This window comes from Panthera uncia, chromosome E1, assembly GCF_023721935.1.
Source record: "Panthera uncia isolate 11264 chromosome E1, Puncia_PCG_1.0, whole genome shotgun sequence".
In the NCBI taxonomy this organism is placed as follows: Eukaryota; Metazoa; Chordata; class Mammalia; order Carnivora; family Felidae; genus Panthera; species Panthera uncia.
This window is the reverse complement of record NC_064814.1, coordinates 42,672,172-42,687,252: the sequence shown is the minus strand read 5'-3', so window position 1 is coordinate 42,687,252 and position 15,081 is coordinate 42,672,172. Positions and strand designations below refer to the sequence as shown.

At 40.3% G+C, this 15,081-nt stretch overlaps 1 protein-coding gene across 12 annotated transcripts in view; it reads right to left on the bottom strand.

Annotated features, from left to right (window-relative positions):
* EFCAB5 (EF-hand calcium binding domain 5) overlaps positions 1-15,081 on the bottom strand; it is a 184,280-nt gene that overhangs the window by 13,607 nt on the left and 155,592 nt on the right. For 10 of the 12 annotated variants that reach the window (XM_049637931.1, XM_049637930.1, XM_049637933.1 and 7 more), the window contains 3 exons: positions 4,095-4,198; positions 1,675-1,928; positions 210-496 (listed from right to left, as the gene is read on the bottom strand). In XM_049637931.1, the coding sequence (XP_049493888.1) occupies positions 210-496; positions 1,675-1,928; positions 4,095-4,198 (645 nt within the window). Of the gene's footprint in view, positions 1-209; positions 497-1,674; positions 1,929-3,173; positions 3,398-4,094; positions 4,199-15,081 lie in introns of those variants that run through there. The other 2 variants (XM_049637940.1, XM_049637939.1) reach the window with 2 other exon arrangements.

The following is a 15,081-nucleotide window of genomic DNA, read 5'->3' as shown; positions in this document are numbered from 1 at the left end:
TTCTGGTCACTCTTGGGGTGAGGAGAGGGTACAAAGAAAGGCTTTGGGGGTGCCATTAATGTTTCTTGAGCTAGATGCTGGTTACAAATGTTTATTGTGTAAAAAATCTTGCATTTGTACACTTAGGATTTGTGCAATTATGATTTGTATACCTAAACTTGTGTGGGTTATTCTTCAACAAAAAGAACGTTTAAAAAAAAAAAACTTACCATTTTACACTTGTCCCAATTTCCGAAGTCACTTGATAATTCCAGCTCTGGATGAATGAACAAGATAACCGCTAACAGGATGTCATGTACTAGTTTTGTGTTGGCCTCCACCTCCTGGGACTTGGTGTCTGGCAGGTATGTGGGCTCTACCGAAGGATGATAGTCATAGAGTAACAGTGATACAAAGTCTAAGGAGGTAAGCAGTTGGAGGCTTTCCTGCAGCTCTTGCAGCATGATTCGGAAAAAGAGAATTCCTGCCCGCTGGACTTCACCTACATTTTCAATCTCTGAAACAACAGAGCAACATCTCACACTGTTGTTCAGTACATATATTGGTTTTTCATAGCATTCTGAACATAATACAGTAAACTTTTTTTTTTTCCAGGTAAAAGAGCCATATCCTATGCTTTTAAACAACCTTCGTTTCTCTAGTCATGAAATTAATATGCAGAAATGGAATTACACTGGTGAAGCTCACAGGAAGAGGCTTTGAGGAAAGGTAAAAACTCAGGTTTTGGAGTTGGACCTCAGGTTGAATACCCACTCTTAGGTTTGTCTCTCTGAACCTCCTTTTCCTTTCTGTGAGCATAGGCTGATCCCTACTTCCCTGGTGATCTGGGAATTGAATAAGATGATATAAGTAAAAGTGCTTAGTGGTAAGTACATAGTGGATGCTCAAAAAACATAAATTTTCTTCTTTTTTCTACTTACTCCACCCTACCTGGTGGCAAGAAACCTCTCAGATTAATCCCACGTAGTGTTACTCTATTTATTCCATTCTAGATAGCCAAAGGTCTCCATGTTTCCTTCTTCCTTCCCTTATGGCCAAACTGATTTTGTACTAAGAGCAGCCTATTGGATGTGGAATCACAAGCACTGGGGTCTAGTCTTGGGTTCTGCCACTAAGCTCCTATTGGACCTTAACTCTGATGGTTTTTAGCTTCTTTATCTGTAAAACAAGATAAGATTCACTTGTCCCAGCAAATGAATACTGTGTAATCTAGTGGAAAGAGCACCAGATTGGGGTGCAAATCCAGGTTTCATCACTTGCTAACTGTGTGATTTGGTGTGAGTTGTTTAGTTTCTCTGAGCTTCACTTTCCTCACCTGTGAAATGAGGTATCACCATTCACCTCACAGAGTTAGGGTAAGGACTAATTGAAATTACATATTTAAAGTGCTTGATACATGATGAGGCTTTTAATAAATGCTAGTTCTATATTGCCTTTATGAGTCCTTCCAGTTCTAAACCATATGATTCTAGCCAAGAAAATGAGACTTAATACCCTTTCCTCTAATTTATAGACCACACTCATCAACCCAAGACTGCATGAGGGAATTCCTTTCATGCTGTATATTGCTGTATATTGTAACAACTCCTTTTAGAAAGTGCATCCTTCATTGCAATCTGTGATTCCCCCTAATTTATTAAACCCATGAATCCAGAACATTTACGTTCACAATACCTAGGATATAGTTTTTCTTTATTTCTCCAGATATTTCTCCCAATATTTCGTAGCAAGCAGCTTGGACCACCTTTATCATTTTCTGCAGATCTTTAAATTCTCGATACAGTAGCATCTTATTCCTGCCAATGTTAAAGTCAAGAACTCCTAAGGCCTTTCCCGTTCTCTCACGGAGTGGAATTACTATGTGGTTCTCTCCACAGACAGAGGCCAAAATGACTTCTGAAGTGTCTGTACACTTAAAGAGGAAGTCTCTGAAACCAAAACCAAATAAGCATAAGGATATAAGACATCAGCAGTCTCGTAACATTCCACCCAAACATACTGAATCGCTCTTTTGTGCCAGCGATGCTCCAGCCACACCAGCCCTTGTTTCATCTGCCTGGACCGCTCCCCCCTTTCTTTCACAGAGCTCTCTCTCTCAGCTCACTCATTGGAGAGAGAAGCCTTCTCTGACCAAGCAATCTAAATAAAGTAGCAGCGCCCGGGTCGCTGTCCATCTGCTACTCTGTTTTATTGTCTTTTGCTATACTTCTACTTGTCTGAAGGTATTTGGTTTTTGTTTACATATTGTCCAATAAGTACCAGTTGAATGCCTGAAGGAACTGATGAGTATGTTAGGTCAGGTTCCCTAGAAGCAGAGCCCAAGACATGAATGCTTCTGCAAAGGATTTATAGAGGGAATGCTTTCCACAGAAACCTGTAAGGGTCTGAGGAAAGCAGAAGAGGGAAGAAGCAGCTAATTAAGAATGTGAAGGCTAGGGCCGCTTGGGTGACTCAGTTGGTTAAGCATCCGACTTTGGGCGTCATTATCTTACTGCTTGTGGGCTCAATGTGAGTTCAAGCCCTGCATCGGGCTCGGAGCCTGGAGCCTCCTTCAGATTCTGTGTCTCCCTCTCTCTCTGCCCCTCCCCTGCTTGCTCTCTCTCTCTCTCTCTCTCTCAAAAATAAGTAAACTTATAAAAATTTTAAAAAGAATGTGAAGGCTAGCCTCAGCCTCATCCTAAGGGGAGCTCTGGAAGGCAAATGGTGCCAAGAATCTGCCCCACCTTGGAGAGGTCTTTTATCAGTCATTGGCTCCACCATGCATCTTTGAGTGTGTGTTGTGAGACAAGTGTTTACCTAACTGTGACGCACAGCCAGGTAAGGGGCTCCCATCACTCAAGGGCACTGCTCCAGAGGAAGCTACAGTGTGCAGCCCCTAGCAGAATGTATATTAAGGATCTGGGTAGGGCCTCAGCAGCACTGCTCCCTGGAGGGACCTGAGATTTTCATTGAAATGTAGTAGTGGTTTCTCTCTCTAGTGAGATATAGACACATCTTTTTCCCCCTTTCCAGTCTATGTTGACATTCAGATGTCATTCTTTTGAGGTATTTGTAAAAATGTTGGTGCTTTGCCTAGCCTCAAAAAGCACATTCATGACTCATAATACCAATCCTATAATGCCAGGGAAGATTATGTCCTTTATGTGTTTTGTTTTTTTTTTTTTTTTTTTTTTTATTTTTTGCTGTTCCCACTCCTTCCTGCTGCTGAGCCACCACTTTGTGTCTTTATGATAACCACAGTCATGAAGCATCATGCCAAACTTTCCAGGCATAAAGATAAAGCTGATTGGTCAACAAAGTTCCTCAAGAGGCACCTGTTGTAAGTTACACACAGGAGTCCAAGATTGAGTCTGGGTGTGCAAGGACTCTCATAAAATTTGACCAGCACAAGGAATAACTGTGGAAAAGAGGTTGAAACTGAATGAACATTCAGATATGAGGCCAACTAAAATTTAATTAACACATGTGCTTAAATGTCAAATTAGCCTACTGGACTGGGATAGATTACTGCCTACTCAATCACACTGACCTCTAACAAGCAGTCAGTCCCTTTTGTGATAGGTGCGTCCCTGGTTGAGATCAGTTTTGCATCTGTCCGGTTTGTGTTCCTGGCATCCCACAGATGAAAGGCATGCAAAGTAACCCAGAGCTGAGTACTTATTAAAGACAATGTTCTCTGCTTCCTCCCCACCTTTGCCTGGCCTGTTTTCTTCAAATAAAAAATACACGTCCACAGGCTAGCTAACATTAACATGATGAGCTCTGGTAAGTGACATGGATATATTTTTCACAATCATGGTGGATTTTTGTTGAATTCCATGTTTGAAAAAAACATCACAGAAAAATAAAACACTATCATGCTTTAAAACATGAAATTTTAATATAAAATACCAATTAAATCTGTTTTAAAAAGTACTTGAAGGGGAAAGGACTTAACATGTACCACGCAAACAGGAATTTTTCTTTAAAACCTATCAGGGTAAGATTTAAGTATACTAATAATAGACAAAAGCTGTGTCTCTCAGATCTACTATCACAGTAGGGGAATGTGTTTTGGCAGTCGAGCAAAACAAACATGAAAATGCTTCTCATACCTGAAGATGCATGTCTTCCTGAAGATGATAGGGGGATTCCTGTGGATTTTTGTTAGACCCAGGTGCCTTGTAACCATCATATTGCGTAAAACATAGTCTGAATCCTTGAAAACAGGAAGAGATTTCAACACAGAGAGAAATAATTAAAACTTACTTTCCCTTTAGAGAAATTTGGGGAACAGAAAAATAGAGGAAAAAATTTAGGAAAGTTTAGATGATGTCTAGCTTGAAGTATCAGGACATTTTACTTAGTACTATTAAGAATGAGGTATTCACGGGGCACCTGGGTGGCTCAGTCGGTTAAGTGTCTGACTCTTGACATTGGCTCAGGTCATGATCTTGGGTTTGGGGGACTGAGTCCTGCATTGGCCTCTGAGCTGACAGTGTGGAGTCTGCTTGGGATTCTCTCTTCCTTTCTCTCTGCCCCTCCCCCACACCCCGATCCCCATTCTCACCCCCTGCTCATGGGTGTGTGTTCTCTCTTTCTTTGTCTCTCAAAAATAAACATTTTTATTTTTATTTATGTTTTTATTTAAAAAAATTTTTTTTAACGTTTATTCATTTTTGAGACAGAGAGAGACAGAGCATGAATGTGGGAAGGTCAGAGAGAGAGGGAGACACAGAATCTGAAACAGGTTCCAGGCTCTGAGCCGTCAGCACAGAGCCTGACGCAGGGCTCAAACTCACAGACCATGAGATCATGACCTGAGCTGAAGTTGGATGCCCAACCAACTGAGCCACCCAGGCGCCCCAAAAATAAACATTTTAAAAAGAGAATGAGGTGCTCACAAGAGAAAAATTTCAAATTACGACATTCTTTTATTTTTTTTATTTTTTTTCAACTTTTTAAAAATTATTTATTTATTTATTTTTGGGACAGAGAGAGACAGAGCATGAACGGGGGAGGGGCAGAGAGAGAGGGAGACACAGAATCGGAAACAGGCTCCAGGCTCCGAGCCATCAGCCCAGAGCCTGACGCGGGGCTCGAACTCACGGACCGCGAGATCGTGACCTGGCTGAAGTCGGACGCTTAACCGACTGCGCCACCCAGGCGCCCCACGACATTCTTTTAAATAAACAAACTTATTTTTTATAATTGTGACAAAACTGTGTGTTTATATTATTATTATTATTTTTGATGTTCAAATTGCATTGTAGAACATTTGGAAAATACATAAAAGTCCAAAGAAAATAAGAACAATAAAAAATATTCTCCATTTAGGTCTTTGTCTTCACCAAAACTTCAACAAAAACTGTTCTGGTCAAGGTTACTAGTGGCTCTGTCATTGTATTATCCACTGATCTACCCCCAGTCATCATCTTTCTCTATAGCAGCACTTGACTCAGTGAACAACTCCCTTCTTTTTCTTTTTCTTTTTTAATTTTTAATTTTTATTTATTTTTTTTTAAAAATGGGCTGTATTTTTTAAATTTTTATTAATATTTATTTTTTAGAAGTATTTTAGTTCCTTTATTTCTTTTTTTTAAATGAAATTTATTGTCAAATTACTTTCCATAAAACATCCAGTGCTCATCCCAACAGGTGCCCTCCTCAATGCCCATCACCCACTTTCCCCTCCCTCCACCTTCCATCAACCCTCAGTTTATTCTCAGTTTTTAGGAATCTCTTATGGTTTAGCTCCCTCCCTCTATAACTTTTTTTTTTCCTTCCCCTCCCCCATGGTCTTCTGTTAAGTTTCTCAGGATCGACATAAGAATGAAAACATATGGTATCTGTCTTTCTCTGTATGACTTATTTCACTTAGCATAACACTCTCCAGTTCCATCCACATTGCTACAAAAGGCCATATTTCATTCTTTCTCATTGCCAAGTAACATAAAATACCTAGGAATAAACCTAACCAAAGATTTAAAAGATCTGTATACTGAAAACTATAGAAAGTTTATGGAAACTGTTTATAGAAAGTTATAGAAAACTATAGGAAGTTTATAGAAAATTAAGGAAATTGAAGAAGATATAAAGAAATGGAAAAACATTCCGTGCTCATGGGTTGGAAGAATAAATATTGTTAAAATGTCAATACTACCCAAAGCTATCTACACATTCAGTGCAATCTCAATCAAAATTGCACCAGTATTCTTCTTGAAGTTAGAACAAGGAATCCTAAAATTTGTATGGAACCACAAAAGGCCCTGAATAGCCAAAGTAATATTGAAGAAGAAGACCAAAGCAGTAGGCATCACAATCCCAGACTTTAGCCTCTACTACAAAGCTGTAATTATCAAGACAGCATGGTATCGGCACAAAAACAGATACACAGACCAATGGAATAGAATGGAGACTCCAGAATTGGACCCACAAAAGTATGGCCAACTAATCTTTGACAAAGCAGCAAAGAATATCCAATGGAAAAAAGACAGTCTCTTTAACAAATGGTGCTGGGAGACCTGGACAGCAACATGCAGAAGAATGAAACTAGACCACTTTCTTATACCACTCACAAAAATAAACTCAAAATAGATAAAGGACCTGAATGTGAGACAGAAAACCATCAAAACCCTAGAGGAGAAAGCAGGAAAAAACCTCTCTGACCTCAGCCGCAGCAATTTCTTACTTGACACATCTCCAAAGAAAAGGGAATTAAAAGCAAAAATGAACTATTGGGACCTCATGAAGATAAAGAGCTTCTGCACTGCAAAGGAAACAACCAACAAAACTAAAAGGCAACCAATGGAATGGGAAAAGATATTTGCAAATGACATATCAGACAAAAGGCTAGTATCCAAAATCTATAAAGAACTCACCAAACTCCACACCCAAAAACCAAATAATCCAGTGAAGAAATAGGCAGAAAACAAGAATAGACACTTCTCTAAAGAAGACATCCAGATGGCCAACAGGCACATGAAAAGACACTCAATGTTTGCTCCTCATCAGGGAAATACAAATCAAAACCACACTCAGATACCACCTCACACCAGTCAGAGTGGCTAAAATGAACAAATCCGGAGACCATAGATGCTGGAGAGGATGCGGAGGAACAGGAACCCTCTTGCACTGTTGGTGGGAATGCAAACTGGTGCAGCCTCTCTGGAAAACAGCGTGGAGGTTCTTCAAAAAATTTAAAATAGATCTACCCTATGACCCAGCAATAGCACTGCTAGGAATTTACCCAAGGGATACAGGAGTGTTGATGCATAGGGGCACTTGTACCCCAATGTTTATAGCAGCACTTTCAACAATAGCCAAATTATGGAAAGAGCCTAAATGTCCATCAACTGATGAATGGTTAAAGAAATTGTGGTTTATATACACAATAGAATACTACTTGGCAATGAGAAAGAATGAACAACTCCCTTCTTGACATACTTTTTTCACTTGGCTTTTGGGACACCACTCTCTCCAGTATTCCTACAAATCACTCATATTTCTTGCTGCTTCTTTGTCTTCCTCACCTCTAAGAGGTTTTCAAGCTGTAGGCCATAACCTACCTATGGGCTGTGAAAACATTTTAATGCCTTTATTTTATGTTATTATTTGAGAGAGAGAGAGAGAGAGGGAGGGAGAGAGAGAAAGAGAATCTTAAGCAGTTTCCATGCTTATTGCAGAGCCTGGATGGGGCTCAATCCCACGAACCTAGGATCATGACCTGAGCTGAAATCAAGAGTCAGATGCTCAACTGACTGAGCCACCCAGGCACCCCTTAATGCCTTTTAAAACCAGTTTTATTGAGGTATCATTGATATACAAAAAACTGCACATATTTAATGTTTACAATTTGAAGAGTTTGGACTGAGTCTTGACCAACTTTTTATTTATTTATTTATTTATTTATTTATTTATTTATTGGTGGAGACTGATTTACTTATAAGAAAGTAATATTAACATATCTTGTAAAATATGCAGGATATATCTTATGACTGTATAATATATGACTGTAGAAAAGACTAATTCAATTGGAAGAAGTAAAAAGGGGTTTTTATGTCTGCCTTTAAAAAGTTCTTTGAGGGGTGCCTGGGTGGCTCAGTCAGTTAATACTCTGACTTCGGCTCAGGTCATGATCTCACGGCTTGTGAGTTCGAGCCCCACATCAGGCTCTGTGCTGACAGCTCAGAGACTGGAGCCTGCTTTGGATTCTGTGTCTCTCTCTCTCTCTCTGCCCCTCCCCCACTCACACTCTGTCTCTCTCTGTCTCTGAAAAATAAATAACCATTAAAAAAAAAAGTTCTTTGATTGGAGCACGTGGGTAGCTCAGTTGGTTGAGCGACTTCCATTCAGGTAAGATCTCACCCATGAGTTCGAGCTCCACGTGGGGCTTTCTGCTGTCAGCGTGGAGCCTGCTTCAGATCCTCTGTCCCCCTTTCTCTCTGCACCTCCCCCACTCACACCCTCTCAAAGATAAATAAACATTTAAAAATAAAGAAAAAGTTCTTTGATTAAGAGGGAACCTTGACAATAGGATCAATAGGGGCAGCATGATGAATGGTGCCTGGGAGAAGAACAACTGTTTTGCGGTGTGGAACGTTTACTTGCCATGACCTCAAGTGTTCTCCCAAACCCTTTAGATGAAAAATGTTTTCAATAGAATGTTTAGCAAACTGTAAAGATTCTCTGATGCTGGCAATGGAGCATCTAGCTTTTCCTAATATATTTCTTCCATGGTTTGAATCCATCTAATTCCATGGTTAGAATCTCACTGTGTCTGTGTTTCTAGGTTTAAATCTTTAGCCCAAACTAAACAATTCCTCTCCTGTTCCCACCTCTCCCCTCAAAATTGTGTCAATTTGGCCACTTTTGTTAAGATTGGAACCATACTGGGCCACCTGGGTGGCTCAGTCAAATGTCTGACTTCAGCTCAGGTCATGATCTCATAGTTCGTGGGTTTGAGTCCCACGTTGGGCTCTGTGCTATCAGCTGCTTCAGATTCTGTGTCTCCATCTCTCTCTGCCCTTCCCCCGCTTGTGCTCTGTCTCTGTCTCGCAAAAATGAGTAAATGTTAAAAGAAATTTTAAAAAAAGATTGCACAAAAAACCATAAAATACCTAGGAATAAATCTAACCAGAGATGAAAAATCTATACGCTGAAAACTATAGAAAGTTTATGAAAGAAATTGAAGAAGACACAAAAAAAGGGAAAAAGATTCCATGCTCCTAGATAGGAAGAACAAATATTGTTAAAATGTCGACACTACCCAAAGCAATCTACATATTCAATGCAATCCCTATCAAAATAACACCAGCATTCTTCACAGAGCTAGAACAAATAATCCTAAAATTTGTATGGAACAAGAAAAGACCCCGAATAGCCAAAGCAATCTTGAAAAAGAAAACCAAAGCAGGAGGCATCACAATCCCAGTCTTCAAGCTACACTACAAAGCTGTAACCATCAAGACAGTATGGTACTGGCACAAGAACAGACACTCAGATCAATGGAACAGAATAGAAAACCCAGAAATGGACCCACAAACGTATGGCCAACTAATCTTTGACAAAGCAGGAAAGAATATTCAATGGAATAAAGACAGGCTCTTCAGCAAGTGGTGCTGGGAAAACTGGACAGTGACATGCAGAAGAATGAACCTGGACCACTTTCTTACACCATACACAAAAATAAACTCAAAATGAATGAAAGACCTAAATATAAGACAGGAAGCCATCAAAATTCTCGAGGAGAAAGCAGGCAAAAACCTCTTTGATTTTGGCCGCACCAACTTCTTACTCAACACGTCTCCAGAGGTGAGGGAAACAAAAGCAAAAATGAACTACTGGGACCTCATCAAAATAAGGAGCTTCTGCACAGCAAGGGAAACAATCAGCAAAACTAAAAGGCAATCGACAGAATGGGAGAAGATATTTGCAAACGACGTATCAGATAAAGGGTTAGTATCCAGAATCTATAAAGAACTTATCAAACTCAACACCCAAAACACAAATAATCCAGTGAAGAAATGGGCAAAAGACATGAATAGACACTTCTCCAAAGAAGACATCCAGATGGCCAACCGACACATGAAAACATGCTCCACATCACTCATCATCAGGGAAATCCAAATCAAAACCACAATGAGATACCCCCTTCACCTGTCAGAATGGCTCACATTAACAACTCAGGCAACAACAGATGTTGGCGAGGATGCGGAGAAAGAGGATCTCTTTTGCATTGTTGGTGGCAGTGCAAGCTGGTGCAGCCACTCTGGAAAACAGTATGGAGGTGCCTCAAAAAACTAAAAATAGAACTACCCTACGACCCAGCAATGGCACTACTAAGCATTTATCCATGGGATACAGGTGTGCTGTTTTGAAGGGACACATGCACGCCCGTGTTTATAGCAGCACTATCAACAACAGCCACAGTATGGAAAGAACCCAAATGTCCATGGATGGATGAATGGATAAAGAAGATGTGGTGTATGTATACAATGGAGTATTACTCAGCAATCAAAAAGAATCAAAAGAAATCTTGCCATTTGCAACTACGTGGATGGAACTGGAGGGTATTATGCTAAGTGACATTAGTCAGTCAGAGAAAGACAAAAATCATATGACTTCACTCATATGAGGACTTTAAGAGACAACACAGATAAACATAAGGGAAGGGATGCAAAAATAATATAAAAATAGGGAGGGGGACAAAACAGAAGAGACTCATACATATGGAGAACAAACAGAGGGTTGCTGGAGGGGTTGTGGGGGGGGATGAACTAAATGGGTAAGGGGCACTAAGGAATCTACTCCTGAAATCATTGTTGCACTATATGCTAACTAATTTGGATGTAAATTTTAAAAAATAAAAAATAAAATTAATTTAAAAAAAGATTTTATGGTAAAAAAAAGACTGGAAGCATACTATAGAAAATAAGGGGTTGGTAAAATAATATGCCTAAAAACAAGCTTTTCATTTAATTTTAGTTGGAGCAAGAAACTATAAATTCAGCAAGTGCCTCAGTAATTATTCAGTAGTGAGATAACTACCATAGTTAAAATTTTCTAGGAAACGGTTTAGAGAAAGAGCTGCAACGATATTTTCCCCCATTTTCTTTCTTCTGCTACTGGCTTGTTATTTCCCCCCTTACCTTTCCAATACAGCTTTGCCCCACTATATGAAAGTAGAGCATTCCTATGAAACCTTTCATAAGCTGGACTGGCATAATGTGAAGAAGCAATTACTATTAAATCATACAGAAAAATTTTTGAGCATTCCCAGACCCCTGAAATAATGATTCTTAGGCTTTTCTGATACCTTAGAATGCACCTTGCTAATGGATGCACAAAATAAATTGAGATAAAGCACAGATGCTCACAGACACAATTCAAAGATGTGGTGGTTTTGCTGAGTGCAGCTGGGGGGAAGGAGGTCTTGGTGGGGACACTCTTGCTGCTCTGGGGGCTAACTCCAAACAAACACCAAATGCTATTTTCACTTTTTACCTTTTTTCATAAAAGCAAAATCCTCTTCGGATTTCTTTCAGTTAGCAAAAACAGATACTACTGAGGGCCTTTGGAAAACAGAAGTGGGCTAACATGAACTTCTGGAAGGTGGGAATAATAGCATCGGTTCATTCTCACCTTATATATTACACATCATTTAGTATTTACCCTCCTCTGCTTTGTTTTTCTTGTGACAAACATTTTTTAAAGAAAGAATGAAATATATAGAAAATAGCAGAAAACATCACATAGTAAAAGTAGGTATTGTTTTGTGAAACTTCAGTCTTAAGTGTGTGTGTATGTATGTGTGTCTGTAAGGGGTCAGGACATAAAATGGTTTTCATATGATAGGTCAAAGTCAATATAATTTTGAGCCACAATGATTCCAAACACTTGGGAGTACCTCAGGGCTTGGACCTCAGACTTTTTTTCTATATTCACTCATTCTCTTGGTCACTCCCTCTAGTTTCATGGTTTTTGTTTTGTTTTAGGTTATTATGGTAAAATATACATAGCATAATATTATTACTTTAACCATTCAAAGGTGTACAATTTGGTAGCATGAAATACATTAATGATGTTGTATAACCCAGTCTCACAGTTTTCAGTACCATTTATTTGCTAGACTGGATTTTTTCCCCCAATACTAGCTCATATATTCAACTGTCTTTTTAATATCTCCACTTAGATGTCTAACAGGCATTTTAAGTTATAGTTAAAAAATATTTTTCAATTTATTAGGTAAAAAGTTAACTTTTATTTAACTGTATTTATTTCATTATAAGAACAATGGAACATTTTTTCCATATGTTTATTGAGCATGGTTTTTTTTAAATTTTTTTTAGTAGACTTGTCTTTTGCTTTTTTTCTTTTGGATTTTTTAAAAAATCTTATTGATTTGTGTAGAGCAGTGTTAACCCTTTGTTAAATATGTGGCAATTTCCCCCGATTCACCTAAAGCAACTTATTTTGTCTATAATTTTGGTGCAAGGAAGTTGCACATGATTATGCCATCAATGTATCAGCCTCACTTTAATTGTTTCAACTTTGGTGTAGGGTTAGCCATTCTTCCCCAAAGATGGTAAATTCCCTCTCATCCTGAATTTTCTTAGCAATGCTCATGCACTTATTTATTCTTTCTCCGAATGAAAATTAAAATCATTTGGTCAACTTAAAAAATTGGGGGATTTTTCTTAGAGTTTTTTGGAAGAAATTATATATATTTTAGAAAGACAGATAGAGGGAGTGAGCGGGGAAGGGGCAGAGGGAGAGAGAGAGAATCCTAAGCAGGCTCCAAGCTCAGCTCAGAGCCCAACCCAGGGCTCCATCCCACGACCCTGAGATCATGACCTGAGCCAAAATCAAGAAATCAAGGACCAAATGCTCCACAGACTGAGCCACCCAGGAGCCCCAATCAGGGACTATTTGCAAAGGCCTGGGTAGTATACAGAATCCCAGGCCCAGTAACAATAGGGAGTTGTTACCACACTTAGCCTGAAGAGGCAAGGGAAGAAAGTGACTACTAGAACCTGGAGAGGACAGCTGTGTGGAGAGAGTCACCTGACTGAAGGTGTAGTGGCCTTTAGTAGAAGAGTACAGCCAATCTACAGCAACCTGGCAGAGAGACTGCCAGAAGCAAATTACCCCAGCCTCACTCTCCGCGTGTCCTGCATCTCCTATTGGTATGTCTCATTGGACAAACCTAAACAGAAGCCAAGGAGCCTATTGATACTGTCTAGTTTATGAAGCAGAGCAGGTTGGAGAAGAGAGCAGAATAGACTGGAGAAGCTGCAGATGAGGAAGGAGGAGGTTTAGGAAGTTAGTAGAATTAAGTGCTTGGAAAAAGGTATCCCTACTGCCACCCACAGCCATTTTTAACACCAAAACCTCACCTATCTTCCACTTAGGACAAACCCCTGACTACACCCTTGGACAGGTGCACTGGTCTCTGCCCAGCTGTGACCTCACCCAGACCCTGGGCTGCAGAGTGGTCCTCCTCCTCATTCTGGGAATGATCTTTTTCACTCCATAACATGACTTAGATGGACAGTGACCCTTGTGATCTTGTCCACAGCATTGCGATTGTGAAAACTACATGCCCCTGAAGGCACACTTTTTGTTGACTGCTGTGGGTGATTTTAACTTTCTTCACAGTGCCCTAGATATCATTTCCCTTAAGGCCCAAACAGGGGTCTTCTTAGGTGTGGACACTGGCCAAGTCAAATCCTCCCCAGATCCCACACTATGACTGTGGCCCATCAGACCTGGTGGTCTGTCCCCCACACCAAATGGTCCTCACCCACCTCACCCCCCAGTGAGTTGTCCACCCCCATTCTGAGGGTACTTGGGGGTTCCCATTCCTACCCCACCCCCAGGAGCAGCACCCTGGACTAGGGTTCTCCACCTCCTCAGTCTGTTCGCTCCATCAGAGAGCTCTGTGATTCCGCTGTTTGGCCAAGGCCTCATCAGCTTGGTCCAGCCACTGAGAGAAGAAAGAAGAAGCCTGGAGAGAAGGGGACAGACACATGTGGAGGGCTAGCCGAGGGACTGAGAGACCACCAAGGTGATGCTATCACCTGATCAGGCACCACGCAGGATTGTTGAGCCTTTTTTTGTTTGTTTGTTTATTGATTTATTTTGAGAGAGAGAGAGAGAGAGAGAGAGCAGGAGGGGCAGAGAATCCCAAGCAGGCTCCACACCCAGAGCAGAGCCCAATGCAGGGCTCTGAAAACTCATGAATTTTGAGATCATGACCCGAGCCAAAACCAAGAGCCAGATGCTTAATTGACCAAGCTACCCAAGCACCCTTCTTTTTTCTTTTTTAATGTTTATTTATTTATTGAGAAGGAGAGAGCAGGAGAGGGCCAGAGAGAGAGAGAGGGAATCCCAAGCAGGCTCCATGCTGTCAGTGTAGAACCCGACATGGGGCTCGATCCCATGAACTGCAAGATTATGACCAAAACCAAGAGTCAGATGCTTAATTGACTGAGCTCTCCAGGCACCCCTTTCTTAAAAGGAAGACAGACACATTTCTACCCATTCTCACTACATGCAAAATCTTAACATTAAAATTAAGTGTAAAAAAAAAAAAAAAGGAGAGAGAGGCAAACCAAGAAACAGACTCTTAACTATAGAGAACAAACTGGTGGTTACTGGAGAGGAGGTGGATGAAGGTGGGGGGGATCGGTTACATAGGTGATGGAGATTGAGGAGGGCATTGGTTGTGATGAGCACCAGGTGCTGTATGTAAGTGATGAATCACTAAATTCTACACCTGAAACTAATATTTCACTGTACATTAACTAGCTGAAATTTAAATAAAAACTTTGTGTGTGTGGGGGGGGGAGTGTAAAGAAGCACAACAAACATTCAGCAAAAACTCATTACATTATAGATGGGCCTTTTTTCTTTAACTAGTGTGATATAATCATGTCTTTCCAAAAGAGTAGTGCCTCATTCCTTCCTATTTCACCCATATGATTCTGGTGGGGGCTGCCAGTTATTGTAAACTCCACCAGCCCCACCCCCGGATGGGGGCCATGTCTCAGGATAGACTAAAAATGCTCTCTTGGGTTTTCCAAATTGAAACAAGAGGAT